The sequence below is a fragment of the Pteropus alecto genome, unplaced genomic scaffold, assembly GCF_000325575.1.
Source record: "Pteropus alecto unplaced genomic scaffold, ASM32557v1 scaffold72, whole genome shotgun sequence".
Lineage (NCBI taxonomy): Eukaryota > Metazoa > Chordata > Mammalia > Chiroptera > Pteropodidae > Pteropus > Pteropus alecto.
This window is the reverse complement of record NW_006436811.1, coordinates 23,163,052-23,187,175: the sequence shown is the minus strand read 5'-3', so window position 1 is coordinate 23,187,175 and position 24,124 is coordinate 23,163,052. Positions and strand designations below refer to the sequence as shown.

The following is a 24,124-nucleotide window of genomic DNA, read 5'->3' as shown; positions in this document are numbered from 1 at the left end:
AATCTTCATTATACATTTCTTTTCCTTCAGAAATTCCATGTACCATTTCGCTGCACACTGCTGCAGACCTCCCCACCTAAAACCATGCTCCTCTTCTCCCATATCCCTGCTGGCTGTCACCCCTAACCCATCTACTAGACATTTCCTTCTAAATGTTTCCTTCCTTTTTCATCATGAAGAGCCATCAGTTGTCAGTTCCTCCAGTTTCCTTCCCATCCAGTAGCAAAGAAGGCCTAGTAGCTTCAGAAAAAAAGGAAGAGAAGGAGAAGAAAAGAGAGGATGAGGAGATGGAGAAGGGAAAGAAAAGGAAGGATGAAAGGAAAGGAAGAGAGAAAGAAAAGTGATTTCTTCCCTCAAAAGGTGATAGGTAGGATACAGAAACTCCCACTTTAAATTTTCTCTGAACAGTCACAAAACTTGATTTAATCTCCAGTATTCAGACAACGTAGATGAATTGGAGGTCATCAGGGTCCTCCGAGCGTCCAACAGCATTCCTTGACCTTGTGACTTCAACGCTAGTATCATGTTTTTATTTTTTTTAAATACTCCACTAATTGTCTCGCCCATCATTCTGGTTTGTTTAAGCTTGATTCCTGCCACTTCATTTGCAATAGCCTTTGCTGTCCATTACTTTCTACCACATACATCGATTCTTGTTGATTTTTCCCATGGGTGGCATAGTCAGGCAGACCATGTTTTGAATATTCATGGCTCAGCCTGTGCAATGAAAACATAGAACACGTAAAACAGCTGTCGACAACACTACAAAATTCTGTTTCTTGGATTAAGACCATAGGATACACCTGCGGATAAATGTTATTACATTCTTTTTTCCTTTGCGTACACCTATTAAGCAAAGAGATATTGTAGTCACTGATTCCCACAAACTCTGTTAATAACCAACAGCATCAGGTGCCATGCAAGTAGAAGGTGGTTAAGCACAACCTGCTACTGCCAAGAACAGTCCCCTAGAGCCTCTCCTACCTAATTGTTTACTCTTACAATACACAAGACAAGAAAGTCAGTGTAGAACTAATGTAAAACCCAGGGGGCAGAAAGTAATAGGAAACTCAACTACTTAAGCTTCCTAGACCTCTTGGAGAAAATCATTTCTAAACAATTACAGTACATTTTGTTAGCATCATCTCCTCCAAGCCAAGAAACAGAAGAGTTTTTGATTAATAAGCAAAAGAGAAAGCAAAAATGGTGAGATTAAAATAGCAAAGTTCGCATTATATTTGTTGATTAAATAGCAGTCTACTCCTTTTTCTAAGAACAGCTTACTAAAGAATTTACACACCCAAATGGAAATATGGATTTTTCAAATTCAAAGAGTGTTTTATATAATATGGAATTGTCAGCAGCTTCAATGGGAGCCTTATTATTGGTTATCATCATTGTTTCAAAATATGTATCATCCATCTGCTATGCCTAAAAAGACATTCATTGGCAGAATTGACTTATTAAGAATATCAAAGGCACCTAGGAAACCCAGGAATCACCAATTAGCATACTGTTATCATTTGTGTGTGTGTGTGTGTGTGTGTGTGTGTGTGTGTGTGTGTGTGTGTTGTTATTCTAAGAAAAGGGGTCTTAGCTGCTGCAGGATCTGAATAAAACAGGACATGTATGGAAATTGTTAAGCAAAAATCACTTTATTCACGAATAAATATTCTCTTAATACAGAGCCTGGTTGATGTACTAGAAAAATCACCTGGCTAGGAGTCAGACAGAGTCAGGCTCAGTCACTGGCTAAGTGATCTTGATTGAGTAAATAAACATCTTCACTTCTGTAACATAGAGATAGTCCTCCCTATACCACCGTGAGATTGAAAGGTTTAGAAGAGTTGACCTTTGAAAAAAGACTGTTCCCCTTTCCCTCTCTCGCCTATACTTCACCAGTTGGCATCTTCCAAACTTTGCATTTCCTCAGTAAAGAGTAAAACACTCATGTCTAGAGTGGGACTAATCTCTGTATAATGTTGAAAGATGCTCAAAGAAGCACAGATGCTTTTAATGTATTTATGTTTGCTCCCTTGTTTATTGGCTTGTTTGGTATAGGGGCAAAAATTGAGGTGATTTATATTCCGCCAAGAGAAAACCAGAGACTTCTTTCTTTTCCCTGCTCCTCAAACTTACAAAGTAAACTTAGGTCTAATATTCAATTATATTTTCTCACTCAGAGAATGGGACAAAGTTATGTGACAATGCTGGTGTTTTCCATCTTTGTTTTAATCCTCCATTTAAGGCATGGACTAGCACCAGGGATATATAGTCTAGAAAAGTTAGAACCTCATGAGGAAAATGACTGCGTATTTTAGGTAAACACGGTGGAACTGAATTCTGTGAGTTCTTTTAGGCAGTGTTAAAAAGCAGATAAGTATTTGATCATTGTCCCCTTATATTTTTAAAAATTTTTCTTCCCCATAAATGTCATGAATAATTCCAAAGTATTAGATTCAGTAAGACATTTTCCATTTTTAAGCTATAATGTGAAATTCATAAAGATTGGATTATGTTAGATTCTTGTCCCATTCTCTGGTGGGACATTTCAGCAAAACACTCATTAAAATAATAAAATTTCTGTAGGGACAAGTCTTTCATTGGTCCAACAGATCACATTCAATGGAGAACATGAGGCCTTTAGCATAAATCTTATTCCAATTTTATGCTTAAATGTTCATACATATAATCCTTAATACATTCTTTGGCATTTCAAATAATTAATTTTTTCTTTTTCTTTTTTGCCTGAGTCATAATAAGCTGAGTGCTGTTATTTTTTTATTATTTTAAATTCCAGTAAAATACCCATAACATAAAACTGGACCTCTCCTATTTCTCAGATTTTCTCAGTATTTGGATCTCAAACTCTGCTGATTATTCCCTAAATCTTTGCATGGAGATATGGGCTAATCAGGAATCAGTAGACCCTACAATTTTACAGGCTTTTTTGGACCTAGTTTAAAGAGTTACAACCCCCCTCCCCCCAAATTTGCCTTTGGTGGATATATTATTTAAGTATCTGGGGAATTGTCTTATGATAATTAAACTTATGGCCTAATTAATTCTTCCATCACCACAAAGTGCAGGCTACCAGCACTTCAACCATGACATGGAGGAACTCTCATTGCCCATTACCCTGCCTCCTCACCATAACCAATTGCACTTGTCCTTCATTTCCTGTTGCATACAACTCCCTCCTGTTCCAATTGATGCTGATATTTTGGTTGCAAGGAACAAAGAGTCAGTTCACTTCATATTAGATGGAAATAAGGAGAATGTAGCTTAGCCACATTAGAATTCAGAAGTCAGACAACCAGTCCTCATGACAGAACAAAAGACATGACTAAGGTGACTCATAGAGACGGATTCATTTCCTAGGGCTCCCATAATAAAGCACCACAAACTGAGTGGCCTAAAGCAACAGAAATGTACATCTCATAATTCTGGAGGCTAGAAGTCAGAAACCAAGGTGTCTGAAAACTGTAAAGGAGAATTCTTTTTTGCCTCTTCTTAGCCTCTGGTCATTTGCTGGCAATTCTTGGTATTTTTTAGCTTGCAGCTGCTGCACTTTAACCTCTGTTGCCGTCATCACATGGTGTTCTTCCCTTGTGTATCTGTGTCTTCATGTGGTATTCTCTTTTTACAAGGACACTAGCCATATCAGATTAGGGCCCACCCTAATGACCTCATCATACCTTGATTACATCTGCAAAGATCTTTTTTCCAAATAAGGTCACAATTACTAGTTTCAGGGATTAGGACTTCAACATGTCTTTTTAAGAGACACAATTCAATGCATAACAGACACTGACCTAGAAGGTTGTTTAGGTCCCACTCTAGCAACTGGTATACCTTACTGCCACCTCGGAGAACAAAATTTTATGGATACTTGTTGTAGTATTCCCCTGTTGACATGCGTTAGCTTTTTTATCTTCATCTTTTTAAAATATGTTTTCTACCAACTGCTAAACTTTCTCTAAAAATCAGTGAGAGAATATAATTATTCTAATGAGTTACCTACTCTGTTTTTGTGCAAAGCCTTCAGTCCTAATCACCACTGAGGCATTTGACAAGTCTATACATTAGCTGTCCAGGACACAAAGAAAGCTTTTAAACATAGAATAAAATTATTAAAATTAGAAGTGTATGCCTATTACTTAAAGAATGTAAGTAATTAAATTTAAAGAATTCACGCATACACTATAAATCCACCTTGCCAGAAAGATGTATTGTGATATAAATTTAACATACAATGAAGTGATTTATAACTATCTGTATATTAATGTTTCTTCAGGAATCATAACTTTTAATTACTTGAATTTTACACATTTAAATTTGCAAATACATTATTACATTAGTTCAGCGTTAAAAACTATATATGTACTATATATATGTGAAACATGATAATGTGTATGTGTATAATTATAATTGAACTCAAGGGACCCCCATAATGATTCTATAACAGAGAGAAAAAAAATCAAAACCAAAAGCAATAAATCATTTAAATTATATGTTTAATAGCTTGTGGCTGCATTTTTTTACACATATTCATTCATGTGAGCCTTTCATATTTTGCATTAATTTAAAAGCCTTTTGTTCGATGTTTTATAATTATGACCTCATGTAAATGAACTCAGTTGAAAAATTTTACATATTCAGATTAATAGGAAAAGATATAAGATGTTAACTTGCATTACTGAAAAGTAATTTTTGTATGTTCACCATAGTCGTGCTCACTATAAGCAATTGCATGGACTCAATGATTAAATGACCGTAACTTAAATGCTGTTTAAAGTCATGAAAATGATAAGTTGTTATGTAGACTCAATGTTTTTGAGAAGAAAGTATTTAATTCATAAGGGACTTTTTAATCTACCAATTTGAAATGCTATAATCAGAGTGTGATTTATTGTATTTTCCAAAGCATGAATCAAATATTTTGATTGCCTGATAAATGTTTTGGTTTTAGTTATTAATATATTTTGTTTTTTGTTTTATTGCATTTGAAATATACGAGTAGATGATTTTCATAGGGGTATGAGCCTCAATCCTCATTTGGTTAAAAGCTGAATATGATACTGGAACTTTGGCAATATGTGTCTCCCAAATTCTCTGGAAATTCTGCACCCAGAAATTGCTGTGGTGCATTGAATAGCAACAAACGAAAAATAGTGTTACTGCTGAGTTTTGCTTGAGTCTTGTTTTTGCTTGAGTCTCCATTTATACATGGCATGAGAGAGCCATCTACAGAAAGTTAAGAAAAGAACTATCTCCTACAATAAGAACAGAAAGTCTAAAGAAGTCCGTTAAGAGACATTACTCTGTGGTGACATGTTGAGCATTTTGCTGTCACATAGTGGACACAGGATTGGAGCCAGGGATGGGCTCAGACACTATTAGGCAGCTCTTGGAGGGACTAAAAACCATTTTGTCATAGTAATACAGGCCAACATTGGCACTAGCTAAGGTCCCAAAACCTCTGATGTCAGGCCACAGAGACCAGGCAGTTATCAAGAGTCTAGGACAGCAAAATCAAAAAGCAAGCCATAGATTTGACACAGGAAGCCCTGGGCCAGCATGAAAAGGACTCTTTAAGACTTTATCTTTGAGGCAATATCCCTCCAAGATAATGAAACTCCAAATTCTGAGGAGGTACCACTTTGTTTTGTTGGCAGAGTACAACTTTCTCAGAATTCTGGTCATTTTCTGTAATTTCTATTAACTGGTGTCAGCAGTTTCTCCTGACTCCCTGATACTTGTTTTGGTTGGGATCTTGTAGAAGTGACTCTGTGAGCACTTCAGTTATTTTTAATCACTGGCTATTTTTCTTTCACCCCAACTGGACTGAATTCCTTGAAGGGAAGAGATTTTGTATTTGTTTTTTGTTTGGTTTGGTTTGTTTGTATATTTACTTGTTTGGTTAGTTGATTGTTTGGTTTGTTGGTTGGTTAATTTATCATTGACTCTCCATGAGGTAGGTCAGGGCTTGTAGTAGGAGTTCAATAAATGTTGAATAAATGAATTCTTGCAGCACATAGTGGTGATGGCACCCTGCTATGCCTAAATCTAGAGTGATCCAGGATCTGAGCAATTTGACAGGGTAGTCATGACAGCAATGCCAAATAAACTAAAAGCTAAATATAAATAATGCTTGCTATTTGAACATACCTTCAAGCCCCTTCAAATCAGATTGTCGTCCCTATGCTCCTTCTACATAGTAACTTCAGAAGGGCAGAAATAATCAGAACGATGCTATTTAATATAGATAATAGTGAACACTTACTAAGGGTTATATGCTTGAGGTAGCAACTATGAATTTGCCCATTCTACAGATTTATTCATTCAAGGTATTTTTAATGTAGATTATGCATTTTTCAATGTTATTTACTTGGTTTTGATCATCGTACTATGATAATGTAAGATGTTAACATTTAGGGACAATGGGTAATGGGAAAAGGGTAAATAGAACTCTGCATTGTTTTTGCAACTTTTTTGTAAGTCTAAAAAGTTTTCAAAATGAAAAGTTTTTTAAAAGGTATTATTTGAGCACTCTTTATGGGCCAGATAGTATTCTAGGTCTTGGGAACATACAGTGAAAAGAACAAAGTCCCTGTTCATGGAATTTCGAAACAGAGACAAGAGAACTTACTCCAGAGCCCATATACCTTGTCATTATGCTATAGTGCACTCATGATATCATATAAGGAACATTAAGTATGCCTGTGCAGGAAAATTAGTAGAATTTTGGATAGGAGTTGTGGTTTATTTATAAACATTACGAAGCAGAAATGGAACCAAAATAATTTTGTTAGGATCAAATATTTTAAGTTCTCTGATAGCTTATAATATTTTTAACTTTTTATTTAAAAATTTTAATAATGCAAGACACTTGAAATAATCCAATGAAATCCTATAAATCTTCCTTGTAGTTTCAACAATTTAACATGTTGCCAATTACATATACCTTTTTTGTTGAATCATTTGAAAGTGTGTCACAGACATTTTAAATTTTATAGATCTCCTAAGAATAAGTCTATTCTCCTATGTAAATACAGTTTCTTTGTCACATCTAAGAAAATTAACAATTTTGTGATATAACTAAATATCCAGTTTATAGTCAAATTTCCTCTCAATTTTTCCCAAAATTTCCTTAATAGCTATTTGATTTTTCAAACAAGGATCCAATCAAGGCTTACACATTGTATTTTGTTATGTCTCTTGAATCTCTTTTAATCTAGGACAGCATTTTTCCCCATAAGACATAAACCTACAAATATTCAGGCCAGTTTTATTGTAGAATGTCCCCACATCCTGAATTTGTTTATTTTTCATAATGTTTTTTAACTTTTTTCTTTCTTCTCTGTATTTTCCGTAAACTGGAAATTAGGTTTTGAAGTTTGAATAGATTCAGATTTAACACTTTGACTCAAATTATTCCATAAGTGATATTGTGTATATCTGATTATACTTCATCATAAAGCATATGACGTCACCTTGTCTCACTCTATGGGATGCTCAATTTGATCACTCAGTTAAGGCAGTGTCCCCAGATCACTCTATTGTAAAGATATAATTTTCCCTTTGTAATAATAGGTAAACTCTCAGGTGATACTTTGGTACTGTTCAAATATCACATTCTCCAAACATTTTACCCAGTGGTTTTAGCATCTATTCATGAGTCATGTCTGAATCAAATATTAAATGGGGAGTTTTAAATGATGGTTTTCTGAAATATTATTATTCCTTCTTATATTTATTAGCTTTCTTTCTCCTACTATCTCTACTTTTATCCCTTTTCCCCTCTCTTTCTTGAGTATCACTATGGATCTGAAATTGTTTTTTATTCGTTGTACTATACTTAATTACTAACATCTTTTATTTCAAATTATCATAAATTTGGGTAGTGAGATCCTCTTTGAGCTTTCCTGACTATTCCTATTTCAATTCATCCCTCGATTCCTATTTAATACCATTTTAGCTATGAAGCACTTTTTAATAAAAATATTAAGTTCTCCTCTCTCCTATTCTATTGTGTGTTGCTTATATCTTCATTATCATAATTAACATTTTTATATGATAATTATTTATAGGTTTGTCTCTCCACTGATCTATAAGAATTCTGAGAAGAGACATATTTATACTTAGTATGCCCAATACTCAGCATAGGGCCTGGTGAATGTATATTATGACTAGTGTAATGAATCAATTAGTTCTCTTGTCTCTATCATTCCTCTTCAAGTTTGTTCTTCTTTTTTTCTATTTTCTTTTACTGAGGTATAATCGACATATAAAAGTATAAGATATTTAGAATGTACATCATTATGATTCAACGTATATATACATTGTGAAAGAATTCCCCTCATCTACTTTATTAACACATCTATCACCTCACATACTTATCTTTTATTTTTTAGTGATGCCATTTAAATTCTACTCTCTTAAAGAATTTTTATTGTACAATACAGTGTTATCAACTCTAGTCACCAAGTATTACATTAGCCCCTCAGACCTTCCTCATAGCAGAGAGTTCGCACCCTTTCACCAACCTCTTATTTCCCCCACCACCCAGCCCCCTGACAGCCACTTTTCTACTCTCTGTTTGACTCTGTTTGAAAAAAGTCAAAAGTTTGACTTTTTTCTTTTCTTTTTAGATTTCACATATAAGTGATACCATACAGTATTCGTCTTTCTCTGTCTGCCTTATTTCACTTGGCATAATGCCTTCAAGATCTATCCATATTGTCACAAATGTCAAGATTTCCTTCCCTCTCATGGCAGAATTATATTTCATTACACACACACACACACACACACACACACACACACACACACACACTGTATCTTCTTTACACATTCATCTGTTGATGGACATCTAGGTTGTTCTACATTTTCTTGGTTCCATATTTACTATAGCATCAAGGGCAGGATCCTCTTTTAAAAGGAAGAATAATCTCTTCAGGAGTTTTAAAGATATGATACTTGTCGAAAACATCCAGTGATGTCCTTACAGAGCTTTCTCAGACCTTTTGTATGTAGTCCAAGAACTTCAAACTCAGGCACTACATTACTTTCTTATTGGTGCTTCCCTGGCTCCCAGGTGAATCACTGGGAAAAGAAAATAAAGGCGATGACAATTCTTATTTTCTATAACATAGCAAAGAACTTGTCTTGATAATAAGACTTTTTACTCTGGACCATGGAAGAATCCTCAGTTCTAACCAATTATTGAGCCAACTAAAGGCATATTGTAGTGCCACAACTGTCTTACAGAATTGAATTGCTTCAGAGTTAAGAATTTAGGTGAATCATTTCTGATGAATAATGGCTGAAATGGCTTCTAAGACTGGCACAATGCCATTGTTATCAGTGACAAAATGCTGATGTCTTCTTTTACCTCCGCAAAACCACAAATGATGTTCTCTTCCAGCAATTAATCATGAACTAGTAGGATATCACTGTCACAGCCTTTTTAAACTGAGTCAACAAAAAATAATAGCTAATAGCCTGTGGAGCACTCTAAACTTTCCAGAGTATTTTTAAATATCTTATTTTTAATCTTCTTCAAAAAAATGCAAGTTTTGAAGATCCATATATCCAAATGCAGATCCATATATCCAACTAACCATAACTTATCTTTATTTGGATTCTTCACAAGTGCCTCAAACTCAGTATCTCCCAAACTCATCAATTTTCCTGGCTCAATGAATGTCAACAGTAATTGCCAACTTGCCCAAGCCACAGTCCTGAGGATGATCACTCCCATGATTATTTCTTTAATGTGTCTTTCCCTTACACATTCAATCAACAAAGATTTTGTATGGACTTCCTAATATCTTGAATCTTATGTATCACCTTGCCACATCATACCTCAAACTCAGTATGTTCAACATTGAACTCATCTCTTTTCCCCTAAGATCTGCTCCATCTTCTTGGTGAATAGAAGCACATCCATCCAGTTATCTAAGCTAGATATTATGTCATTCTGAATCTCTCATACTTCATATGAATTGGACATGCAGTTTGTTTCTTTTTTCTAGGCCTACTCTTTTGTCTTGACTCCACATTCTCTCTTACCTGAGCTATTTCCACCATCTTTTTCTTGGTCTCTGGGCTCAAGATTATTCTACATATTAACTTTTCTATCATATGTCTGATAATACACTTTCCACTAAAAATCACTCTCAGGAATAGCATAGACTTATGGTTCAAAAACAAATACAACTAATTTATTGTGCAAGAATTTAGGTTAGTGGTTAACTTTGGGGAGAAAGCAGTGAATAATGACTGTTAGGAGGCAGGAGGGGTACTGCCAATGTGTATTATTTTCTGAATTTGGTGAAGGTTACATAAGTGTTAGTGATAAATGTATGAAAATTCACTGAACTGTACAAGTATGATAGGGCACCTTTGTGTGTACATGTTTTTCTTTAATCAAAAAGTTAATTAAATAAAAAAGAATTGATTAGCTAGTTATCTTCGTACCAGGATTGAGCAATAGCTTTAGTTTTTTTAAACCTCTTCATCATGGTGAGTTTGGTTTTCAGAATCAAAATTGTTCTGGTCTCAATAGTTAATCATTGACAACCAGCAAAAAGTCACATATTCATTATTTATTATGGATAGTTGGGATCTACGGATTTGTTTCATGTCATTGTGATAATATACCACCTCCCTGTGAAACATTTTCTCTTCCAATGGGCAACAGTTCATCTACTCTAGGGAATGATTCCTGTCAGCTCTCTTTTGTCATCACACTTGTTTAATGCCTATGTGAGGCAGTTTAGTGAGACAGAGAGACATTTTGGTGTCACTAGCATCAATATGCTGATTCAGGGACATCAATATGCTGATACAGGCTCAACTCTATGCCAGCTGGTATTACTATTCAACTCTTCCAGCCTGGCTGAATTAGAGATAAAAATGAAAGCCAAATGCCTAAATATAAATCCAGACAAAACAGCAGAGAAACTAGTAGGCAAAGAGACACCTTCTGGGTTAGTGGCAGAATTTATTCTGACATTTCTAATTATAGAATCTTAGAACATAAATTTTAGGTGAAGATATGACTTAAAATTCTCAGTAGGATTTAATAAATATCCACACTAACGCTCCTACCAGTTTGGGAAATGTATAAATAGAAAACTCTGCTATGTGAACACTAAAGTTATAACAATAGAAAGCTTAAAGGTAATTGCATAAAGCACTTATTACTGATAAAATAATATAATGCATTAAATAAGAAATATTTATAATTATCAATATATAATACAATAATGTAATTAATCATATATTTGCATTTTAGTGCCTACGATGTACTGGGCATGCACAAGGCATTTTATACATATTATTTTATTTAATGTAGTTTTACGTAACTTCTTGTGATACACTACAATGAAATAAGAAACAGTCAGAAGTTTATGTAAGTCCATGCCATTGTTCTTAGAGTTATTATCATCTCTGTTTTTTTTTTTTTGAGTACCCATAAAGTGTCCACATTGGCAGTTTAATCTTCACTATTATAATCACATGTGTTAAAATATTAATATAATTCACCGAAATACCTAAATCCTGAATCCAGCTTCCTAGGAGCCAACTGTCAGGAGATTTTGCCGGGCTTGACTGATGATGTTCTCCAGCGAGTCATACCTATCTATTGATCCATATTTACCTACTGCCTAGCTCCTTTCTAAGCGGTTTTTGAGAAGTACATTCATATGCATCCCACCTATTTGCAGAAAGTTTGGCCCCAGATGTTCTGGATGCCAAATGATTCAAAATAAAAAATCATGCGACCAAAGGACTAGTCTAATGGGTGGTTATACAGTTTGGGAGTAGAAAGCAGGACATTTGAGCTAAAGGTTTTGGTGAGAAGAAAGAAGCCTGAAATACAGTGGGGAAAGTATAGAAGCCAAGGATGGATAAAGCAGGGAACTTATTAAGCAGAATAACCTGTGCCCTCTCAGGATGTGCTCCAGGTCCCTTTTTCTTCCAGTGTAGTTGCAACTACTAAGAGTAGTGAATGACCTTTAAACAGAACAAATAGCTCTTTCAAGTAGTGCTCTGGCAACTCTAACTTTCATTCAGAAATGCATTCACACTAAATTAAAAGTGAACAATATGAAATTAACAGTGGAATGGGGAAATAAAAAAGAGGGAACAGAAAACAAAAAGATATTGGACCCAAAGTGGAATGGAGACAAAAATGAAAATAAATTAAAAGGTTTATTAAGTCTGCTAACATTGTAAAATCTCCTCTCACTTTCTCCCCATCTCTCTGCCTGCTTCAATATCTTCATCTGAAACAATATACACAAAAAACAAATTTCCTATTTGATGTGCTACTTAAACTGCCTACACATTTCTTTCTTTTCCAGAATCCCCTCTTCCTATTTCTAGAGGCGAAATATGCACTCAGAAGCAGATGAGAAGGTAAATGGGAAGAATGAATTACTCAGGTTTTCCTTTAACTAGACAAGACTGATCAAGTTATGGCTTTTGAAATAAAATGAATTATTTGATTATATTAAGATCAGTTGCTGGGTCAGGAGATTTTTAAACCAAAATTACACAAATGATGTAAATTTTCTTGGCTCATGATACTTGATATAACTAATTTTAGACAAAGTGATTTTTAGTACTTACAGCTGCAAATATAACAGATTCAAGATAACCATCAACACTAAGTTTTGATGTTTTGGTAATTTTGAATTATAATATTTCTAAATAAAAGCATGTTTTAACTTACTGCCATTTGACCTTCAAGAGATTCCTCAACCAATTAAACACACATTATGGTACTTATATTAGGCTAGAAGATATCTATTTATGGCAGACAGTCCTTTTCCTGATAATTGCCTTACAAATTGACTTCTGGCTTCTAGAATCTCACTCCTTCTCTTTTACAACCTAATTCATTGCCTCAAAATGAAACACTGAATGTAAAAAGGATGCATAGATGTAGCAAACACAGCCAGTTGTCTACACTAAACACATCACTCCCTAATTCTTTAGTAACAGAATCCCAATTTTGTTGGGGGAAATAGGGAAAATGTGTATATTTTCCAGACTCTCATCATGCAGGAGTAGGCAGGTGGCCAGAACTAGCTAATGAGAGGTCAGAAGAAGTCATTTGCTAAGACTTCGGGGAAAATTTATTAAATATACCCAACTCGATTGGCACCCCAATTTTGCCTGTTGTCCTTTCTCTTTCCTCTTCCTCCTGCTGCGAATATATAAATGATGCCTGGGGACAGAAGAGCCATCTATAATGATGAGGCTAAAATCCACACCTTAAAGATAGCAGAAAAAGAGGACACAAAAGATCAGGCACCTTTGAGCTGTCATAACAGATCTAGGCTGCTTATTTCCAGTTTCACAAGAGAAAAATTACAATTTCTTACTAGTTTAAGCTACTCTTATGAGGTTGTTGATATTGTCAGCCTAAATCAATCTCTTAAGTGGTACATTGAGAAATAATCTAAGTGAAGCTTTGATAGAGAGACAAAAACAAAGTGTCTTGTACTTATACATATATGGAAATTATTTACTTGAGTAGCTCATAAATTAGCTCTGGAATTAATTCTAAAATTTGTTTCAAAAATAACTTTGACCAATTAGGAAAATTCAAATTAAGTTCCAACACAAGGGAAAAACAATTTTGTTGTTGTTGTTGTTATCTATATGAGATGATTGATGATAATTAAACTTATTGCGGTAATCATTTCACAACATATGTAAGTCACTTATACAGTGCTTATGTCAATTATATATCAATAAAACTGGTGGGAAAAAAGTAGACTATTATCAATATCTTTGAAGCTCTCTGTGGGCCCATCTTTGATCTCATCTTCTTTTTCTCACCAAGAGATATTCAATGTAATGAATTTTGTGTTAATCATTTCTTTGCTTTCATTAGAGTTTGCATGTATCCCTAAAAGTTTATCATTAGTACTATCTGTTTTTGAACTCTATGAAATAGACTCAGTATATGTATTCTTTTGTGACTTGTTTTTTCATTGACATTTTTTTGAGATTCATCCATGTTTATCTAATAGCTGTGACTCATTTATTGTCACTGCTGTTTAGTATTTCAGTGGACATGTGAGTTACGTCCAATATTTTGTTATTACAAACAATAATTCTATAAGCTTTTTTATATGGGTTTCCTGCAAAACTTTTCTAGAGCAGAAGTTGGCATACTGTGGCCCCTGGTCATATATGTATAGCTTGTGAGTTCAAAATTGTTTTTACATTTTTTAATTGAAAAAAGCAAAAGGGTAATATTTTATGATATATAAAAATAGGAAATTCAGTGTCGTATTTGTTAAGATATTTGTTTATGGCTGCATTAATGCTACAATGGCAGAGCTGTCATCTTAGTCATCTATACGTCCTTCAAAGCATAGTCACACCACCTATTCTGCAAGGCTTTTCTTGAGACTGCCTTCTCCTTTACTTCCTGTCATATTTATTGTAACATGCCAGTCCTTTAGATCTCATCACGTAAAATTCATTATAATTCACTTTTTATGTACTAAACAACCTTCTCAACCACATGAAAAAGTCTCTTGGGTTCGAGACCATGTTTCATGACACAAATGTAACACAACAGCTCTACAAATGCTTGTTTTTGTTGCTGATAATAATGACGGCACTTTTCAGATGCTTTCCTAGAGACTGAAAGAATTTGTACAGCTTCACAAAGTGCTAGATTTAATGTCAGTAAATAATTTTAATGAGAAAATTCACTAAAGCTGTTTGTTCATTTATTTGTTCAATAAGATTTCTTTACAATTTGTCTTTCTCTTCTGGACTTCCATAGAATTAACTTTTCTCAGAAATAATTTATTAGTATATGTTCTTATGTCCTTACTACACTGTAAGCCCTTTGAAGACATTAACCATTTTATTCATCTCAGTATTTTTTTACAATATGTGATACAGTCAGCTTCCCACAGATGATATACAATATGTTTTGAATGAATTAATGAGTTTGCACATAACTAACTATACTAACCTCTATTAGAAGATGTAAAATCAGAACATATGTTTGTCTTCCACCAATATGTTTTAGTCCTATGTGTTTTGTTGAAGAAACAAAACAAATAATAGAAGCATCAGTATAGTGACTTAGCAACTTTTGAATGCATAATTATAAAATAGTGACCATGTATGTAAGTATAGAAGGTTGTTGTTAAATAGCAGATTTCAAGTTCTTATATCATCCCAAATGATTGATTTAAAATTATATATCTCACACGCTTAATTTGCTATTCGAAAGTCACTGTGACAAACTACACTAAAAAAGTTTCATCAAACTGAGTTATACATTTGTAGTCTATTTTAAATAAAACACACAAATTTATAACATCAAATTTACTGACACTTAAGTAAGCAAAACAAAACCATTACTCATTTGATTATGTTTTGAGTATAATCTTGCCTACGGAGTAGAAATATAACAAATATAACAAATCTATAAATTCTTCTCAACTGGAATGAAGAGTAGGATACTTTTGTGGATTTAAGATATTCAAATTTAAAAGTAAGAATAGATTCTTTCCTATAGTAGAGAAAACCTGGAAGACCTACAGGGTGGTATTTTGAAAAAGCCATTTCAACTGTGAGACTTTATTTAGGTGGAGAAAATTAAAGTTTTATTATACTATATGATAATTTGGCAGTAACTTTATCCTCACATAGCATCACTATTTTCATTTAATACAGTCCATCCTGTACCTAAAAATATTCAAGATGATTTATTCTATTAAATACAATATTCTTATTATAAAGCACTCATTAATCACTTCTTCCACATACAGTGAAAACTGCTATCATCATCAATTTTCATTCATATTACTCCAATATGAATAACTTTGAATAACATTTTGCTAAAAAATATTAAAGTACAATCATGTCCCTGAACTACATTCATTTCATAGACAATCCGTATTAAAGGGTTATTGATAATGGATGTTAGAATGCTTTCCTGCTCCTCTAACTTGAGTGACCTTTGCTGAGCTACTCAAAATTTGCATTTTAATTTTTTTATCTTTACATAGAAATGACATATGGAAGAGACTTTAATGTTGCTTCAATACCTTGGAAGTTCTCCCTGGTGGAATTTGAAACTGGACCCATACACAGAGGGCAATGAGAGACCAAAGAAAGAAGCAGTCCACTCCAGATTGGTAGATGGCAGGTTTAATAAGCAAAGGAACTTAGATATGAGTCTTATCTTGGGCAGCTGTAAGACAAGTAGATCTTTGCACCCGTCACCAGAAACCTAAGAGTTTCTATAGAGGCTTTAACAGGGTTTAGTCACATACACAATCCAGATGGTATCAATATCATTACTTTCTCAAGGCTGCTTCCTTGAAGTAGCTCCTCACATGGGAGAAGTGGGTGGAATGTACATTCCAAGGATGGGAGAGTGGGTAAGGGGCCTCTGATTGCCTGGGTCCAGCTCTCAGGTTAACCAGCAGTCACATCCTCTCTCAATAACCTCCCTTACCACTTAAGTATCAGCCAGTCCTACTCTTTCTTTTGTTTGCAGATAAGGATACAAACCCAGGAATGAACCAATCTTAGGACTATTTCAAACCCACTTACATTTCTAGGAAAATACTATGTAAGCTAAAATGTATAATAATATAAATAAATGAACTTGGATTAATTTTATTCTCTTTAAAAAAGAAATGTAGCACTCCTCAATATTCTGAACTCAAATATCCTGAAATGTATATTAACATGTTTTAGTAGTGTCCTTTAATAGTGTATTTTTTGTGACTTTTTATAGGCAAATCATTTAAGAAATTTTCAACCCATCATATAAATGCTAACATTTAAGACATTCACTGTCAAGATTTTCTTTCCTTCATTCCACAATTTCAGTCAAAAATTCATTCCAAAAATAAGTAGAAATGAGAAATTAATTAAAGCAAATACTTTTGAAAAATTCATAATACAGTTTTTCTGTTATGCTCTATTGACATAAATGAAGCTCCTTATTATCTGCCTTAGCTTTCTGCCTAGTTATCCATAAAACAAGGACTCTTCAATATTTATCGAGCCCCAATGACATGTACTGAGCTAGGTTCTGCAAGGGATGTTAAAAATGAATAAAGCATGAGCCCTCAGGGAATATACCATCTCTAGTGGGAGAAATAAATAAGTACTGTATTCAAATTCTGAAGTGAGAATTATAAGTGTATATGACAGTTAAAATAAAGAGCTTATGAGAATTTAAAGGAAGGTTAGATCATACCAAGTGGGAGAAATTGGAAAATGAAGGCTAAACGTAGAAATTGAGACCTGACCAGAATTTCCAGAGCAAGGTCTTCTAAGGAAAGGTATATACTCAGTAAACAAGAGGAAATGAAAATGTCAGGTGCTTACTTTTGGCAACTTCAACGGATCTAGATTCCCTATAGTGCAAGGGAGTAATGGGGGGAAAAGAGTGGATCAGTGTATCCCCTATTTTTCCCAGCTGCTGCTTCTCTTTACCATATATTTTAATATTTATAATAAATTTATTCTCTTCTGAGTAGGAAAAAAATAATTCCTGAATAGGATCCAGAATCTTAAGCTCCACCTCTGCCCAGCTAAACAAAACTAAATATTTTGCTTGATGAATCATATGTGCTGGAAAGCCAGTTAACTCTGTTGCAAGGTTTTGTCTTAGAGCCTGATGGGGTATATGATGAGCTTTGAGGTCTGCCAGTCCTTGGTTGAAAATCGAGACTCAAACACAGTATGTGATTTGGGCTGATAATAACAAAGACGACTATCAATTTCCTATGCATTTCACCTGTAATCCTCTAAAACAGCTCTTCCTGCTCTTCTTAAACTTGAATGCTCAAAATATAACCTGGTGTTCCTGTTAAATTGGGAATTCAGATTCAGTAGGTCTGAGATGAGGCCTGAGACTGTATATTTTTAATGAGCTCACAGTTGATACTGAAGCTGCTGGTCTGTTGACCATTTTTGAGCAAAGGCTGGAAGCGTGGACCGCGGCCATCAGAATCATCACCACCTGGGAATTTGTTAGACGTGAAATGAAAATTCTTGGACCCCACACCAGACCTACTGAATCAGACACATTGGGATGAGGCCCAGCACCTGGTGTTTTAACGAGCTCTCCAGGTCACTGATTTTCTAACATAATTGCAACACCCGAATCACGGGAGAAGGGGCGGGTAATATTAAATACTATTTATGCTCAAATCTCACCCCTAAAGGTCCCCCCGTAATGTTGCGTGGTATGATCTGGGCATCCAGCTCTACCAGGTGACTCTAATTTACAATAAAATTTTAGAATACCGCGAGGTAGGTGCTTGAACTTAGGCCTTATTTTCCGCTTCTGTAAACGTGGATAGTGTCCCTGCTGGTTCCTGCCTTTGCTTCCAGATTTTGGCATCTCCAGCCAGCCTTAGTCGGCCGCGATCCCAGTTCGGTCTCCGGGAGCTCGCCCGGTGTCCACAGCCTCTGCCTGAGAACCGGTCGCGGACCTGCCTGAGAATCAGCCACGCGGCTCTACATTCCCGCACCGCCAGCACCTACGTGGCTCAGGTCTCGCCCGCGTCCATTTGCGGGGGATCCCGGAGGGCGCGGGAGCTGGATGCGCATGCGCCCGGCACACGCCAGGCCCCGGCCAGAGTAACGGACTCGAGCTCCCCCCGCCGGAAGTGGGCGACGGCGCGTCGGGAGGAGTCGGCTGTAGCGTGGCGGCTGTGGGCTTTGGGCTCCTGGTCCGAGTGTCTCGCGCCTTCCTCTCCGTGCCATGGCAAAAAAGGCCACCATCCTGGTGCAGCTGCTCCTGGGGTCCACGATTCTGTGGCTCTCGCTGCTCGGCTCCGGGACGGCCTCCGAGTCAAAGTCGGTGACGGCCCGCTTGGCTGCGAAGTGGCCCGAGACTCCGCTGCTGCTGGAGGCCAGGTGGGTGCGGGCCGGACCCTCTGCGGAGCCCAGCGCGGAGGGAGGGCCCGGCGTGGTTGGGGGCGCGCAGAGACCCTGACTGCTCCTCCGACGCCGTCCTTGCACCGCTGCTCCAGGTGCCCTCGTGCTTGGCTCTCGGAGCATCACCTCCTCCCCTTCTACCCCGTGCGAAGCACTCACTTGCAAATTCCCTTTTCCGCACAGTTCGTATTTTGCCTCGCCCGCGGTTTTTAAAACTTCGAGATTTTCTTTAATTCTTTTGGATTTGATTAGCATTCACGAAGGGAAAAGGGAAGAATGAGTGGTGGAGTGTGGCGTTCAACACAAGCACTTCAGTTAATGTGGACTTCGTGTGGACAAGATTTGAAATCAGAAAGCATGATACCTCTATCTTTGTTCTGTCTCAAGATTGCTTTGGCTCTTTGGAGTCCTCTGTGGTTCCATACAAATTTTAGGATTGTTCTATTTCTGAGAAAAGTGCCTTTAGCATTTTGATAGAGACTGCATTGAATCTGTAGATTGCATCGTGTTATATTGACACTTTAACAATATTAATTCTGTCAATCTGTGAGCACAGAATATCTTTCCATTTCTTTGTGTTATCTTCAGTTTCTTTCACCAGTATCTTACAGGATTAGTGCACAGATCTTCCACTTCCTTGGTTAAATTTATTCTTCAGTATTCTTTTTGATGCAGTTGTAAGTGAAATTGTTTTCTCAATTTCTTTTTCAGGTGGTTTGTTATTGTTAGAACTGCCACAGATTTTTGTATATTGATTTTGTATCTTGCAATTTTACCGCATGGGTTTATTAGTTTCAACAGTTTTTTGGTGGAAACTTTAGGATTCTCTATAGGTAATATGTCATCTGCAAATAGTGACAGTTTTACTTTTTTCCAATTTGGATGCTTTTAATTTTGTTTTATTGACCTAATGCTCTGGCTAGAACTTCCGATACTATGTTGAGTAAAAGTGGCAGAGTGGGCATCTTTGTCTTGTTCCCGATCTTAGAGGAAAAGCTTTCAGCTTTTCACCATCAAGTATGGTCTTAGTTGTGGGCTCGTCATGTATGGCCTTTATTATGTTGAAGTATGTTCCCTCTGTCCCCACTTTGTTGAGAATGGATGTTGAATTTTGTCAGCTGCTTTTTATTTTTCTCATATTTTTATCCTTTATTTTGTTAATGTGGCGTATTGTATTGCTTACTTTGTGGATGTTGAACCATCCTTGCTTCCCTGGAATAAATTTCACTTGATTGTGGTGTACGATCCTTTTAATGTGTTGCTGAATTCAATTTGTTAATATTTCGCTGTGGATTTTTGCATCTATCTTATCAGGGATATTGGCCTATAATTTTCTTGTGGTGTCCTTGTCTGGTTTTGTACTGCTGGCCTGTTAAAATGAGTTTGGGAGTGTTCTCTCCTCTTCTGTTTTCTGGAAGAGTTTGAGAAGAATTCGTATTCTTTAAATATTTGGTAGAATTCACCAGTGAAGCTCTCTGGTCCCTGACTTTTGTTTGTTGGAGGTTTTAGTTACTGATTCAATCTTCTTATTATCAGTCTGTTCAGATTTTATGTTTCTTCTTGATTAAATCTTGGTAGGTTGTATGTTTTTAGGAATTTATGCATTTCTTCTAGGTTGTCCAGTTTGTTTATAGCATTATCTTATGATCCCTTGTATTTTTGTGGTATCAGTCGTAATAAAACAACTTTTATTGAACAAATTATTCTAGCTCAGAGTATGTCCCCTTCCTCTATCTTTTAATATTAGAAGTATTTTGAGTCTTCATTTAGAAGTTTGGTGATATTTTTATGACCAGAAATATGCCATAGAAATTCTTGTTTATATCAATTAAATTGGTTTCATTATATGTCATTTTGTTTAAAGTCACAGTTTCTAAGAACTTATCTACAACATTTAATGAGGACTCACTATATTCGTTCGTTAGGTGCAATAAGAGTATTTCTTTTTCATATTCATTTTTCCCAAAGCTCAGTACACAGAAGTAGGTGCTCAATAATGTTGATTCAGTGGAAGGGACCATGTATATAAGGTACTATATACTTCAAACCACCATCAGAATTATCTCTGCAATATACCTGACTTGTGGAAACTGGTCTCCGCTTAGGTAATCCAGACCTGTTGCTCACTGTTATCGCTTGTGCCTGCTTGTTCTGTTGTGAACAGATAGTTAGCAGGTCTTTTATATACTCTTTTTTTTACACCTTTTATTTACTTGTCCTGACTTCATCCTTCTGAACCAAATCTTTCTTCTTTGTGACAGTGTAGCAGACTAGAAGCCTATAGTTTCTTTAACGAGTGCACTTTTTAATTTTGTTTTCTAGACTTCATTATTCTGCTCATCTTCAGGTTTTAATGTTTCTCTTAAGTCAGAATTTTAGGAACACCAGCAAAGTTATGGAGGAATAAGTGTGGAAGAGGAAGAATTGAAGAGCATTGGATAAATTGAAGAAACTTGGGAGATAGAAAGTTAAGAAAAGCAATACTTTCTGTTTGGGAAGCTCTTTTTTTTATTTTTTGTTTAAAGCATTATTCTTGAAATTTCTCTTACTGCCCAATTATATATCATATATTTTTAATTCAGCATAAACATTTGAGTGCCTGATTTGAGCATGACCTTATGATGGGCACTGTGTCAGAAACAAAGATGAATGAGGGAAGTTCCCTGCCTAAGGAAATTAGTATAATTAAGTACTATTTACTAGGGATAATTATAGGCTGATGAGGCTAATTTTTTATAGTACATATACCATAACTTATACATCTAAACTGCATTTATTCCACTGGTGTTGCTTTTGGTGAAAATATTTTTTGGAATTCCATTTATAATTATTGTCATGCTCTTTGGTACATATAAAAACACCCTCTATAGAAATAATTTTTTCTCTATGGTAGAATTTTTGGGGAAACATTATTATTGGGAGCTAAATGTTATATAGGACAAGTAAACAAATTGGAAATGCCAGTTTTTTGGTTTTTCCCTTCTAAAAACTTTGACCAAAGATAATATTTTTTGGAAGGTGAGGAACTAATTTAGATGGTCTCAAGGATATTTCCTCTTCTAAGATTAATAATGAGTTACTGGCAAATTGCCCCTGGAAGTAATTCCAGGAGAGTTCCAAAAACGCTTAGAGCTTTGGTACAAATGGAGGTGAATAAGTGTAAGTGAATATTTTCTTAAGGTGAGCACTTAGAAGGACCATACTTAGATGTATAAATTCCGGCATATGGAAGAAGTCTTTTACCTATGGATGTACAGTATTATGAGCATGTCAGTCGTTGGTTGGTCAAGTCGATTTGGTATTAACTGTTGCTCCTTACTTAAGGTTTTGTAACATTCCTGTCCTTTTCGGGTCACATCCTATTGTTCCCATTGTTTGCTTTTAGCTCTTTTTATGCCATTGAATTGAACACCATTAATAACAAGAATTGTTTTGAAGTTATTGCTTTAATTCATATGCTTGTCATGTTTATGTCGATGAATTAAGTTTTCTCACCCCCTTTTCTCCCTTTAGTGATCATCTCAGAATCATAGGAATTGGTCACTCTGCTTGTGTCTTTGATGTCCTCAGTACTCCCTATGCTTGTGTCTTTGATGTCCTCAGTACTCCCTATACATATCCTTAAAGCATTAGTTTAAGTTTACCAAGGCTAGAGATAAGATGGGCAGTGACAAAGAATCTATACTTCTGTTTGGTGGCTGTTTCCTTTCTAGTTTAAATAGTTAAATCTGTTTGTTTCAGGTGTCTTGTCCTTTGACAGGACCAAATAAGTTTTATTTAATCATGTCCAAAGGTTTTATATGGCTTTGGCTATTTTTTCTTACCTACACTGTGTAGAAAAATGAAGTTTCTATTGCCTTTAAGGCCATAGACCTAATGCAATACACCACTTTTTATTAATTTTTTTATTACGATATTGTCTGCTTTAAATAATAAAAAGGCTATACAAATAAGTAACTAAATAAAATAATAAATATGACTTAAAAGTGTTCATAGAATTAATTTTTGTGAAAAAAGGCAATCTTTTATTTTTTTACTTTTTACCTTAAAATAATACTCTCTTCATTACCTTTACATTATACTTCTCAGTGGCATTTCACATGGAGAAACAAAATATCCGTTTTTTCAGTGTAGCAAATAATGAGGAAAAGCCAAAAATAATTTCTCATGTAGTCTGTTCTGGTCGTAATTATATGCTTATAGTTGAGACTGATACCTCAGGTAAGAATCATCAATTTGTTTTCTTTCTTTCTTTATATTAAATAGAAAGCAGTAATTTGACATTAATTTTTAGAGATTTTGTTTTAACCATAAGTTATAGTTTGGTTCTAAAGTGTAGTTTATATTTTCTGAGCCATCTTTTATTTTCATCTATTAACTGATTACTTTTATTTTTTTAATAGTGAATTTATGGCAGAAGAAAGTAATGAAAAATTTTGGCAGTTTTTGGACACTGTAAAAGAATTAGCAATTTATAAGCAAACAGGTACGTGATATGCATATTTTAACTGGTAAGATTTGTGTGTATGTGCACACGTTGGATATTTTTATTGTTTTCAATGGCAGAGGTTTAATGGGATTAATAAATCTGAATATTAAATTTGAAAAGATGTTTTAATGGAAACTTTTAAGCATTAAGCATTCATTTTCAAAAATATAAGGGTTTTATACTTTATTATAAGAAAGCTCATTTAATTAGCAGTATTTAGATATTGCATTATTATCAAAAAGATATAGATATTGTTGAATTGTGGTTTACTTTTTACCTAGATTTCTTGAAATAGTATTTTGCATCTGATGATATTGTGTGTGTGTTTGTTTTTGCCAAAACACTTTCTCTGAAAAGTCAGGTAACTATATGCTTTTGTTTCACTACCTGGAAATGGAGTTAGTCATTCCTACGTTTTTAACATGAGTGTGTGTGTGTGTATGTGTATGTGCGTGTATACATGTATACATACATCTTTAGAATGCATAAGTGTTAATGTGTTTCTTAGAGAGGGTCAGAAGAGTAAAGATACTGAAATTAGATTTTAGCAGCAGAGGCTAAAAGGTTACTTATTATAATAAAGAATGCTCATTTTTCTGTCTCTACAGAGAACAGAATAAATGATATTAACATGGAATCCCTCAAGAGGGAATTCTTTAGCCTTTCAGACATAGA

At 35.1% G+C, this 24,124-nt stretch overlaps 2 protein-coding genes across 3 annotated transcripts in view; one reads left to right on the top strand and one right to left on the bottom strand.

The window, feature by feature from the left end:
* Window positions 1-18,421, bottom strand: part of HS6ST3 (heparan sulfate 6-O-sulfotransferase 3) — a 606,078-nt gene extending 587,657 nt beyond the window's left edge. The window contains exon 1 of the mRNA XM_015590873.2: window positions 18,325-18,421. Coding sequence (XP_015446359.1) covers window positions 18,325-18,421 — 97 coding nt within the window. The remainder of the gene's footprint in view (window positions 1-18,324) is intronic.
* A 188-nt stretch (window positions 18,422-18,609) lies between these two features.
* Window positions 18,610-24,124, top strand: part of UGGT2 (UDP-glucose glycoprotein glucosyltransferase 2) — a 146,552-nt gene continuing 141,037 nt past the window's right edge. The window contains exons 1-2 of one of the 2 annotated variants that reach the window (XM_006913820.3): window positions 18,610-18,939; window positions 23,364-23,446. In XM_006913820.3, coding sequence (XP_006913882.1) covers window positions 18,785-18,939; window positions 23,364-23,446 — 238 coding nt within the window. In that variant the 5' untranslated portion in view covers window positions 18,610-18,784. The remainder of the gene's footprint in view (window positions 18,940-23,363; window positions 23,447-24,124) is intronic. The other variant, XM_015590887.2, reaches the window with a different exon arrangement.